Genomic DNA, 13,873 nt, shown 5'->3' on the forward strand with positions numbered 1-13,873 from the left:
ACGCCAACAATGCATGTGGAAGACCCGTCGGCACCCTCAGATGCAACCACAGGGATTCGATGCAATACCTGCCATGATCTCAATGGAAATCCCCGCCTAAAGGATAAATTTGGTGTCAGAACTAATCCTTATTATTGGGCTGGCAACCAGACTGCCATCAACATAAGGATATCTCATGGATACGTAGACTGCAAAAGAGACAGCAATCAAGGTAATCTATCCATTCCCGCCGGCACATCTCTCATCAGATTTGTATCTTTGAGAATCTTGGATTTCTACCAGATTTGCCAGCAGGCACTCCACCAGTTACCTGTGACTAGCCATCCCCTTATCGCTCCCCTGATCTCTGGCATTATCCTTTTTTGTTCCGCGATTCCTCCTCCCTTTCGCTGTAAGTTTCTCTTAACCCCTGGATCTCTCATCAAGATTTACCTCCCCTGTCTTAACCACTGTATATGCCCGGATTTGGATCACTGGGGTGCAGAGATCTCAGTTGCGCCCCCATTCCCAAGCTCCCGAATTTCTACTTCGCTGCACCTCTCCTTTGGTATTCGTATCATCAGGTATCTCTCTCCTTTAATACCTGCTATCTTCTCTATCCCATCTGCCAGGTTAAATTTCTGTGTTTACAATTCTCCTCTCCTCATTTCCTGCTCTGCTACATCCTTAGCAATCTCAATGGACCGATGTGAAGACTGTTTGCATTGCTCTGACTTGCAAGCTGAAGTCCGAGCCCAGCAGTGCATCCTGAAGACAAATAAGCCACATCAAAATCGACTAAAATGGTTTTTAAATGTAAATTTTGGTTATTTCAATTTGTAAGAATCTACAGCAGCTTAGGCAATTTTAGAATCAGAGCAAGTACGAAAAGGGCAATAGAGAGAGTTCCATTTTGTAACTCTATTGACCCAGGACACCTTCAGCATTTACTGTATCTATGGAGACCTGACTCCTCCTTTTTATTTTAGGCCTTAATATAGCAACCGATTCTGTAAAAAAAAAAAAAATCCAATTAATAAATAAATTAAAAATTTACAAAGTTTTTAAAAAACATTTATATAAAATTAATTTCCCTATAATAATTAGATTGATAAATAACTTAAAAAGTTACAAATACTTTGAAAATTTTATTCCTATAAACTTTATAATAATTAAATTGATAAATAACTTAAAAAGTTACAAATACCTGAAAATTTTATTCCTATAAACTTTAATGTAAAATATTTACATTTGAATGAAAATTTATTCATGAATTTTAATTATATATTTAAATTAATTATTTTATTTGATAAAAACCATTTAAAAAAATAAAAATTAAAAAACAATTCATTTGTTTCAAAAGGCCATGACTTCATTGAATCGAAAGCCTATGTCGCATTATGGCAGTGAGGCTTCATCCTATCAACCATTCATTTGTTTTCACTAGGCATGACTTCACATATTCATTTGTTTTCATTGGCATGACTTTACATAATTTTTTTTTTAGGATTTTTTTTTATATATTTGATAGTTTTTAAAATATAAATATAGGAAAGGTTTAAATGGTTTAGATGATTTATGTGAATCAAAATATTGATTATGATATTTAAGAGTGATAGGTACATTTTTATGAAAAGTTAAATATATTTAAATTATATAATATTTTTTTAAAATTTAAATAAATTTTATTAGATATTATTTTTTGAGATTTAACAAAGTCATTCATATATGACGATATTCATGAAAAGTAGTTGTAACTAACTAATTTTTCATAATTTTTAAATAATCCACTTAACACTCGTTACATAAATAAATTTTATGTTATCTATAAATTATCTTTATATTTAAAAAAAATAAAAAAAATAATATTTAATATATATAAATTTCATTATTTATATAATAATATTAATATATATAAGACATCGGTGTAACCATCCAATTTATACACCAAAACACTAAACACAAATTGGCGAGCGCTATTTCCACCTCTATAGCTCCATTAATACACCCCCTACGGACCACAGGGCACGGACACTTTGACATTTATTCAATTTTAATGGTTTTTTGTAAACTGGTCTCCTCCGTGAATCTTTTGGTCAAGACAACATAACTGTTATCAATGTAATACTCTTTTTTATTAATAGAAATCACATGCGGAAGCTTAAAAAAAAAGAAATTTAGACAAAATATACATGTATAAAAGAAAATAAACAAACATACATACATACATTTTACCACTACATAAATGAATTAGTGTAGCCTTTGATTTTGCCACTAAAATAATTTAAGCAATCATCACTATTCAATAAATCACCTTTAGCGAAAGCCAAATGGAAAATTATGTGAATATATAAACCAAAGAACTCAACACTAGGTATTTGCAAATTAATCACTACAACAAAACCAGCAATTTACGCCAGATTTAGCGCCAGATTTTAGTGCATTTTTTTGTAATTGTGATGAGCAACCTGGCGCTAAATCTGGCTCTATTGTACAATTTTTAAAGTGTCCTTTTTTGCACCTGATTTTGCATCATTTTTCACGTTAGATTTTGCATCATTTTTTACACCAAACTATGCATCATTTTTTGCGTCAAATTTTGAACCAAGATTTGCATTTTATTTTATGACAGGTTTTGCTTCTAGTTTTGTGTCATTTTTTGCATCTATTTTTCATTCTCTTTTGCTTCATATTTTGTGTCATTCTTTGCTTCCATTTTTGCACCATCATTTGCATCAAGTTTACACTGTATTTTGAATCCAATTTAACGTCTTTTTATGCATCCATTTTGTGTCAGTTTTTGCATCTAGTCTTACGCCAGGTTTTGTATCTAGTCTTACACTAGTTTTTGCTTCTATTTTTGCACCAGCTTTGGTGCCTATCTTTTCACCATGTGTTGAATTTGATTTAGCACCAAATTTTGCATCCATTTTTGTGCCCATTTTTGCATCTTTTTTTGGGCCATTTTTTACATCCACATTTACGTTTGATTTGTCTTCATTTTTCCCATCTCATTTTGCACCATATTTTGTGTCATTTGTTTCATCCAATTTTGCAACATTTTTAACACCATCTCTTGCATCTAATGTTACATCATTTTGAGCATCCAAATTTGCATTTATATTTGCATCTTATGTTGAGTCATGTGTTGTGTCCACCTTTGCATCTTATTTTGTGTCTAATGGTACATTCAATGTAGAGCCATTTTTTACGTCTAATTTTGTATTTGTTTTTGCACCAAGTTTTGCATCCAATTTTAAGCTATTTTATGCCCCTTTTTGCACCATTTTTTTGTGTCTACTTGTGTCCAATGTTGCACCATTATTTACACTGACTTTTTCATCCAATTTTGCATCTTTTTGGTGTCTAGTTTTACATCGTTTTCACCATCCAAATTTGCATCTTTTTTTGCCTCATTTTGTGTCCACATTTGCATATAATTTTGTGTCTGAGTTCGAGCCTAAATTTGCATAGCCTAAATTTGCATGTGATTAGGAATCATTTTTTACATCCAATATGGCATCCTTGGTTTCACCTTTTTTCAGCCCCATTTTGCATCTTGTTTTATGTCTTTTCTTACATCTTTTTTTTTTTTTCCTTTTTTGCACCCAAGTTTGCATCCCAAATTTACACCATTATTTGCATCATCATTTGGCATATTAATTTGTAACGTTTTTTGCTTCTTTTTAATGCTCAACTTTGCATCTTATTTTACATCTAGTTGTTGTCTTTTTTTGCATCTAATTTGGTGCCCATTTATGTGTCCTTGTTTTTGCCCAATTTGATATCCTTTTGTATGCCATGTTTTGTTCCCTTCTTTGTGTCAACTATTGCACAATTTTTCACTTCTAATTTAAAACACTTTGTATGTCAATTGTTTGCATTTTGTATTAATTCCTAGTTTAACATCCAATTTTACTTTCAATTTTGCATCCATGGTTACATCCGCATTTGACTTCTTATATAGAGTATATTTTTCTTTACATATATGACCCCCTTTATAGATTCATAGTGAAATATATGATAGTTTCTAAATATCATTAAAGCAGATATCACAATTCAAAATCATTTGTAAAGAAATTTAAGAGAAATTGACAACATCCATCCAAAAAAATAACAATGTGTCATTAACAATTTTCAAAACATGTATAAAATAGCAACATAATACTAATAAAATCAGTATTATTTTTAATCAAAACAACTAAAATTCAAATATGATTAACAAATCAAAATATTTCATGAATGTCGTTATTCTACGATAAATTAACAACATACATAAATCAAACTCAAACTCATCGTATGATTACAAAATCAAAATGTCTCATTGATATAGGGTAAATTCACAACACCCATCTAAACATAACAATGTCATTCTACACAATAATTTCTTCATAAAAAACAATGCATGTGCATGCCTAGCTACCACCACCAAGATCATCCTCATGATCATCTGACCATCCTCATTACTCTGATCCACATCATCACCAACACCGCAACTATCATCATCATCTCCTCCTTCACCACCATCATCCTCATCCTCATCCTCATCATCTCCTGATATATGTTGAACATAATTTGGATCATCGTCTTGGCAATCATTACCTATAGCATTCTGACAAAAAAAATCAATATTACATGTTAGTATTAATTACATAACACAACGCATGTTTTTGTTATACAATGTTAACCATAAAATGAGGTAAGATATAATATCTAATAGTACTAAAAAATAAAATGAAAATATGGTTTAAAAGTATATTGGAAATCCAACTAAGATTACATACCATAGAGTCCATCCAAACAACAAATTCAACCCATCTCTTTTGCTGCAGCACCTCCTTTTCCAAATGATTTGGAGGTCTTCCATATTTTAGTTCCTATCAATCAGTAAATAGGGAGAAATTAGATAACAATGACTTTCTTCTAGTACAAAATTTATTAAAAAATATCACATGTTTAATATACTTACAAAGGTTGTTATCAGTGCTTTTAAACCTTTCTGACCACTACGATGAGTGACTTTTGTCTTGGTTAACCTCGCCTTGGATGCCTTGTCCTTAAACATAAACCAATTCAATTTATTTTCACACAAATACATGTCTAAGATACTTATAAGTATTAATACATTCTAAATAATGTTAAATGAAAAATTCAATACCTGAATGCTCTCATTGTCGGCTTTTCTTTGTGCATCCAACTTCTCATATGATTTTACAAGTTCTTTCCATACTTTAAAAGGTACGTCAATAGGTCTTTGTTTCAGTCTTTGATCTTGAGGCATTTTTTAAATTTTTCTTGTTTGGTTGCAACGAAACCTCTTACAATTGAGCGACATTTGCAATTTTATCTTCTTAACCGACCAACCGGTACCAAATTCATTCTCTATGTCTTGTACCACCATCTTTTTTAGGTGAAGTGGAATCTTGGAGAATGTGAGGTGAAGATGATCTCTAAATCGTTGAAGGCAGGAGTCCTTTAGCCTATTTAAGAATTGTTTTCCTGCTTCTGTCCTTCTTATCTCCCCTGAGACAGGGTCATACTCTATCTTGGTACCTAAACTACCAATAGATGATGCATAAGATGAGGATGAACAAGAATTTGCAGTCCCAGGAGTTGCCACCACAGAAGATGTTTCAACACAATGTTCTTCATTATTGGTGTTTGATGTCAATAACACGTTTTTCGATTTTTTTCTTGATCCAAGAGAGGATGGGGAACTAATGGATTCTCCTAAAGCTTGTTGATTACCTGGACCTAGTTGATTAGCTTCAGGGGATTTTGTCTTAAGAAAATGCATTAGGGATTCAGCATCCAAAGATTGAAGTTTTTTGAGTCCTTCTATCCCAAAAACATCTTCAAGCAAGGACTCCGTTATCGGATTCTTTCCCTGTCCAAATTTCAATGATTTGCCACAAAGTATAATTATAAAATTATAATTCTAACTTCAAACCTTAAACAAAAAATAAAACATATTATATTATGCAATTATTCTATAAAAACAAAGTAAGCTTACCTTTTCCGATCCACTTGCACCTCCTTCTCCACTTGCCATATCCTCAAAGTAGAAGAGATCGATAGAAAAGGATGTTCTCCCTTAAAAAACAAAGGATTGAAGGTGAATAATCTCAAAATGGCTCTCTAGGGCGGAATTTGCAAACAACTTAGTTAAAAACCAAGTGACAATTTCTATTTTGACAATTTCTTCCTTTCTTGGAATCATATTCTCCAGTGCTAAATGATAAAATGGTTCAGCTCTTATGCTGTCATGTATATAAAAGACCTCATGCCATTGTTCCCCCCTTCATGTTTTTTCCTAAATAAACATTACCCTTTTTACATAATTACAAAATGTAAAAAGCAGCGGATTTTTACATACTTACATAATACAAATAGCAGATTTTTAGCAATTAGAAATTAGATTTACCAAATTTCCAAATGTTTTTTATCTAATTACAGAACATAAACAACAGCAGATTTTTACATAATTACATAATAAAAACAGCAGCAGATTTTTACCAATTAGAAATTTCTAATTGGTAAAAATCTGCTGCTGTTTGTATTATGTAATTATGTAAAAATTTGTTGTTGTTTATGTTCTGTAATTAGATAAAAAAACATTTCAAAATTTGGTAAATCTAATTTCTAATTGCTAAAAATCTGCTGTTTTTATTACATAATACCAACAACAACAATTTTTATTTGCTAAAAATTTGGAAGATGAAGATCTTATTCAATTTCTGTATTTAGTTTCATGTGGTAAGAACAAGATTCTTCTAAAGGAACCTAGCACTGCAACAATATCTACAAGTGATAATTTTGAATTCAATCCTCCCTTTTCGCACAAGTTGAAAAATATTAAGATTCCACTTACAGATATGAATGCAAATGAGAGGAACAGAGTGATCGAAAATGTAAAAGAAGATAGACATTTCTAAAAAGATTCAAGAATAGTTCTCATCATGAAGGCTAGAAAAATCTTACCTCAGCAACAACTATTGAGCGAGTGTGTTGAACAGCTCCAAAGCACATTCAAGCCCGAACTTAAAGCAATAAAATCCAAAATTTAGGACTTGATCTCAAAGGAGTACCTGGAACGTGACAATGAAAACAGTAATTTATTGAGATATATAGCCTAATATTGCTGATTGAGATGCAAGTTGAAAACAAATCTGTAATGCAACTTATGGTTAATTTTGTTTTATTTTAGAGAAATAAAACATATCACAGATTGGATTTTCCATGTGAGTTCGATTGACTAACATAGAAATACTCTGTTTTGCGATAGAGGATAGAAATACATAAACTAACCGTGGCAATTCATTGCCAAAATTGTCAACTCCCCCTTATTCAGTCACTAATGGAGACTGCAGATCATTTTCAAATGGTGTGCCAGTAACAACCTTATCATTATCTTATGTAATCTCATGATTTGTCAATGGCGTACTACATTTTGGTCCAAATAATGTGTACAAGCAAGGAGATATATCATGGCCCTCAGTATGTCCAAGAGTCTTCAGTGGTGTGTCGAAGGATTCCATCCTTTGTTCCAGTGTAGGTGATGACATATTCTGTGAAACAAATTGTTTACTTATCTCTTGAAAGGAAAAAATGAAAAAATGTCACACATACAGTGCACCAACTGTGTACTATGTTCCTTAAGATGAATCTGATAAAGAAGATGGAAAAATATGAAGTTCATACATAATTTAGCTTACCTTTCCAGAATCCATCGCTGTTGTTTCATTTTCTTTCTGTAGATTCTATAACTTCCATAAACTAAGTTGTCCCACCAACCCAGCACAACTCTCCTTTAATGAGCTGTGCATAGCCTCATCACTTCCTATGGATTGCCTTGGCCTGTAAACAGAAATGGTATCTATGGTTTTCTTTGTGCTTCCATTAAGTTTTCAATTCATCGGCCTTCTGGAAGGTGTAGCATAGAATGACTCTGGAAGTTGTCCTTGTAAGTCCAATTGCAAAGTTTGCAATCTATTGCTCAAAGTCGGTATTCTGTCTACAATGAAAGCCATAATGAAATTTCCATATGTGATCTGTATGTTTCTACACTCAACATCTGCATTGCACTCCTTATAAACCATCTCCTAAAACCACTGTATCAATGCATACTAAGCTCACCAGAAATCTTTCTAATAATGACCATAGCTCCTGTAGGGATGGTATCGCCATAATGCATGCCATAGCAGTAACACACTAAAGCCTACTGAAAGAGAAAGCTTGGATTGTGGTGTGACTCCCTAGCATATGTGATAACTGTACCAACTGTACATTTCCCATTTCTCATTGGGTGACTCAATTGTATTTCCAATCAGTATATTTTTGGATATTTTTATTGGTAGCTTTTTGGGATGTTATAAAGACGAGCGAGGCCAAACAATTAATTTAATTGTTATCATTCCAATTAAAATATCATCTAAATTTACAATTGAATTAGATTATGCTACCATCATTAAAACAAAAATATTACTTAAATCTACAATTGAATTAACCTCAGCAATAAATTTACAGGACACAAACGGGCCCTCTTCACGTGCAATCCACAGTTTTCAATCAATCGTTGATGCACTAGTCAACAGTGCAAATCTAGAGCAGGCTGTAATCGTGATATTGCCAAAATCATACATAATTCATTCTGGCATCTGGCCAGTGTGCAAGACACTGCACCATCCAATGAAACCACTGGTGTACAGTACAGTGACCGAGCGGCTGTGGACAAATATTTCAATGTGACCACAGACATGGTAAAAACTAATCCAAGCTTTTCAAAGGTGTGTTTCTTTGACAATTAGAGGTAATAATCTTCTATGCGGTTCAATGGCTAAGACCTAACCAAGTTTCCTACTAACGAAATGCCATTCTGCCCTGAAAATGTCACTAGGTACTTCACCAAGCTAACACCATGGATAACTAAATACATATTAATATTAATAGGTTTAATATAATGTAATACACCATTATTATATACAACATAAGTCAACTAACTTCGAGATGTTCTTAAAAATATATAAAATCATAATTTATAATAATTAAATAAATATAAGGTTGGTGTTAAAAGTGTTTATATTATTTTTTGTTTGTTAGTTTTAGTAGCTTTGATAAATGTACAATTCTAACCAGTGTTTTTCAGACTGGTTATGATTTGAAACCCTGCTTCGTCTGAAACCCCAAGTGTAGAAGATAGTTTTGGTTTTGAAATGCTAATAGTATAGACAGTGGATGTCAACAATATCACTGACTGCCAGAACAATCTGCCCATGCATATGCTCTTCCTTGATTATGATATTGAAGATAGGCAAAGGAAATTATACCAATGAGATAGATCTATGCTTTAGAGAATGAAGATCAATGGATACTCCTGGACTTATTATGGAGACTGAAGACACAGCAAAAGTATGACATTCCTTAGAAGTGAAGTCAGATGATCTTTGGTATCATAGAGATTTGTTCCTTTCACTTCCTCATAGGCACCTTACTAGCTAGTGCCAGTGAGAAGTATCAGTGAGTTCTGAGGGAGCAACATATCTTTTCTTACTATGCCAACTATATGCCCTAGACTTGAATCTAAACAGCGAATTGTCAACAATGGTGTCTTGTCACTTAGTTTTGATTTTCAAATGCTAATAGTATAGACAGTGGATGTCAACAATATCACTGACTCCCAGAACAATCTGCCCATGCATATGCTCTTCCTTGATTATGATAATTAAGATAGGCAAAGGAAATTATACCAATGAGATAGAACTATGCTTCAGAGAATGAAGATCAGTGGATACTCCTGGACTTATTATGGAGATTGAAGACACAACAAAAGTATGACATTCCTTAGAAGTGAAGTCAGATGATCTTTGGTATCATAGAGATTTGTTCCTTTCACTTCTTCATAGGCACCTTACTAGCTAGTGCCAGTGAGAAGTATCAGTGAGTTCTGAGGGAGCAACATGTCTTTTCTTACTATGCCAACTATATGCCCTAGACTTGAATCTAAACGGCGAATTGTCAACAATGGTGTCTTGTCACTTAAAAAAAAACTCAACAGTGCCTTGTGGATCTTAAATTCAATGAGTTTATTTATGCTGGTCTCTGTAAGATTACAGTCTTCATTAGGAGTTCTTTCCATGGTCATATAAGATGATTCCATTTGATGCTATTGGTTAAATTACATATAAACATCGAATTCTCAACAATGGTGTCTTGTCACTTAAAAAATACTCAACGGTGCCTTATGGATCTTAAACTCAACATGTTTATTTATGCTGGTCTCTGTAAGATTACAGTCTTCATTAGGAGTTATTTCCATGGTCATATAAGATGATGCCATTTTAACGCTATTGGTTAGATTACATATATATGGAGTATCGATTACATATTAACTATGCATCAATGCCAAAATATGTCGCAGAGAAGCAATGCAGATTGATGCCATTCAGTCAAACTGACTTTGTTGTAGAGGAATGTGTCAGTCGACCTGTGTGTTAATGTTATACATAATGCAGAGGAACAAAGTCTTATACATCGTGAGCCATATGAACTGTGTAGAGCCAAGAGCCATCAGTAATAGATTTGGCAGTAACAACATACCAAGCAGCTCTGCTATTGCTGTTCAATGAAGCTACGAAGCTGAGCTGTGTAGAAATTAAATCTCAACTAAATTTGGAAGATGAAGATCTTATTTGACTTCTGTATTTAGTTTCATGTGGCAAGAACAAGATTCTTATAAAGGAACCTAGCACTACAACAATATCTACAAGTGATAATTTTGAACTCAATCCTCCATTTTCGAACAAGTTGAAAAAAAATTAAGATTCCACTTACAGATATGAATGCAAATGAGATGAATAGAGTGATTGAAAATTTAAAAGAAGACAGACATTTCATGAAGTTCTGGTCTCCAACAAGCTAATCACTCCCACTAGAAAGCTATAATGAAATTTCCATATGTGATCTGTATGTTTCTACACTCAACATCTGCATTGCACTCCTTATAAACCATCTCCTAAAACCACGGTATCAATGCATACTAAGCTCACCAGAAATCTTTCTAATAATGACCATAGCTCCTGTAGGGATGGTATCGCCATAATGCATGAAACAGCAGTAACACACTAAAGCCTACTAAAAGAGAAAGCTTGGATTGTGGTGTGACTCCCTAGCATATGTGATAAATGTACCAACTGTACATTTCCCATTTCTCATTGGGTGACTCAATTGTATTTCCAATCAGTATATTTTTGGATATTTTTATTGGTAGCTTTTTGGGATGTTATAAAGACGAGCGAGGCCAAACAATTAATTTAACTGTTATCATTCCAATTAAAATATCATCTAAATTTACAATTGAATTAGATTCTGCTACCATCATTAAAACTAAAATATTACCTAAATCTACAATTGAATTAACCTCAGCAATAAATTTACAGGACACAAACGGGCCCTCTTCACGTGCAATCCACAATTTTCAATCAATCGTTGATGCACTAGTCAACAGTGCAAATCTAGAGTAGGTTGTAATCGTGATATTGCCAAAATCATACATAATTCATTCTGGCATCTGGCCAGTGTGCAAGACACTGCACCATCCAATGAAACCACTGGTGTATAGTACAGTGACCGAGCGGCTGTGGACAAACATTTCAATGTGACCACAGACATGGTCAAAACTAATCCAAGCTTTTCAAAGGTGTGTTGCTTTGACAATTAGAGGTAATAATCTTCTATGTGTTCAATGGCTAAGACCTAACCAAGTTTCCTACTAACGAAATGCCATTCTGCCCTGAAAATGTCACTGGGTACTTCACCAAGCTCAGACCATGGATAACTAAATACATATTAATATTAATAGGTTTAATATAATGTAATACACCATTATTATATACAACATAAGTCAACTAACTTCGAGATGTTCTTAAAAATATATAAAATCATAATTTATAATAATTAAATAAATATAAGGTTGGTGTCAAAAGTGTTTATATTATTTTTTGTTTGTTAGTTTTAGTAGCTTTGATAACTGTACAATTCTAACCAGTGTTTTTCAGACTAAAGCTTAGTTAACTGTACAATTCTAACCAGTGTTTTTCAGACTGGTTATGATTTGAAACCCTGCTTCGTCTGAAACCCCAAGTGTAGAAGATAGTTTTGGTTTTGAAATGCTAATAGTATTGACAGTGGATGTCAACAATATCACTGACTGCCAGAACAATCTGCCCATGCATATGCTCTTCCTTGATTATGATATTGAAGATAGGTTAAGGAAATTATACCAATGAGATAGATCTATGCTTCAGAGAATGAAGATCAATGGATACTCCTGGACTTATTATGGAGACTAAAGACACAGCAAAAGTATGACATTCCTTAGAAGTGAAGTCAGATGATCTTTGGTATCATAGAGATTTGTTCCTTTCACTTCTTCATAGGCACCTTACTAGCTAGTGCCAGTGAGAAGTATCAGTGAGTTCTGAGGGAGCAACATATCTTTTCTTACTATGCCAACTATATGACCTAGACTTGAATCTAAACGGCGAATTGTCAACAATGGTGTCTTGTCACTTAGTTTTGATTTTCAAATGCTAATAGTATAGACAGTGGATGTCAATAATATCACTGACTGCCAGAACAATCTGCCCATGCATATGCTCTTCCTTGATTATGATATTGAAGATAGGCAAAGGAAATTATACCAATGAGATAGATCTATGCTTCATAGAATGAAGATCAGTGGATACTCCTGGACTTATTATGGAGATTGAAGACACAGCAAAAGTATGACATTCCTTAGAAGTTAAGTCAGATGATCTTTGCTATCATAGAGATTTGTTCCTTTCACTTCTTCATAGGAACCTTACTAGCTAGTGCCAGTGAGAAGTATCAGTGAGTTCTGAGGGAGCAACATATATTTTCTTACTATGCCAACTATATGCCCTAGACTAACGTAGAGGAACGTGTCAGTCGACCTGTGTGTTAATGTTATACATAATGCAGAGGAACAAAGTCTTATACATCATGAGCCATATGAACTGTGTAGAGCCAAGAGCCATCGGTAATAGATTTGGCAGTAACAACATACCAAGCAGCTCTGCTATTGCTGTTCAATGAAGCTACGAAGCTGAGCTGTGTAGAAATTAAATCTCAACTAAATTTGGAAGATGAAGATCTTATTTGACTTCTGTATTTAGTTTCATGTGGCAAGAACAAGATTCTTCTAAAGGAACCTAGCACTACAACAATATCTACAAGTGATAATTTTGAATTCAATCCTCCCTTTTCGAACAAGTTGAAAAAAAATTAAGATTCCACTTACAGATATGAATGCAAATGAGATGAATAGAGTGATTGAAAATGTAAAAGAAGACAGACATTTCTAAATAGATTCAACAATAGTTCTCATCATGAAGGCTAGAAAAATCTTACCTCAGCAACAACTACTGAGTGAGTGTGTTGAACAGCTCCAAAGCACATTCAAGCCCGAACTTAAAGCAATAAAATCCAGAATTCAGGACTTGACCTCAAAGGAGTACCTGGAACGTGACAATGAAAACAGTAATTTATTGAGATATATAGCCTAATATCGCTGATTGAGATGCAAGTCAAAAACAAATCTGAAATGCAACTTATGATTAATTTTGTTTTATTTTAGAGAAATAAAACATATCACAGATTGGATTTTCCATGTGAGTTCGACTGACTAACATAGAAATACTCTGTTTTGTGATAGAGGATGAAGAAGATTTCCAGGTCACTTGCAAATCACTCACCCAGTTCTACCTTCAAGAGGAGGGACTTGTAAAATCTGCTGCTGTTTATGTTCTGTAATTAGATAAAGAAACATTTCAAAATTTGGTAAATCTAATTTCTAATTGCTAAAAATATGTTGTTT

At 33.3% G+C, this 13,873-nt stretch overlaps 1 protein-coding gene across 1 annotated transcript; it reads right to left on the bottom strand.

Annotated features, from left to right (window-relative positions):
* Window positions 1–4,300: 4,300 nt before the first annotated feature.
* Window positions 4,301–13,516, bottom strand: LOC149233461 (uncharacterized). The gene is made up of 5 exons (XM_089382201.1): window positions 13,408–13,516; window positions 6,961–7,067; window positions 5,993–6,072; window positions 4,764–4,856; window positions 4,301–4,591 (listed from the first exon to the last, which is right to left on the bottom strand). Exons 3-5 carry the CDS (start codon window positions 6,029–6,031, stop codon window positions 4,301–4,303), a joined length of 423 nt encoding a protein of 140 aa, XP_089238327.1. The 5' UTR covers window positions 6,032–6,072; window positions 6,961–7,067; window positions 13,408–13,516.
* Between the last annotated feature and the right edge of the window lie 357 nt (window positions 13,517–13,873).

The sequence above is a fragment of the Pinus tabuliformis genome, chromosome J (genome assembly GCF_031772625.1).
Source record: "Pinus tabuliformis cultivar Carrire ecotype Pingquan chromosome J, CPIR1, whole genome shotgun sequence".
NCBI lineage: Eukaryota > Viridiplantae > Streptophyta > Pinopsida > Pinales > Pinaceae > Pinus > Pinus tabuliformis.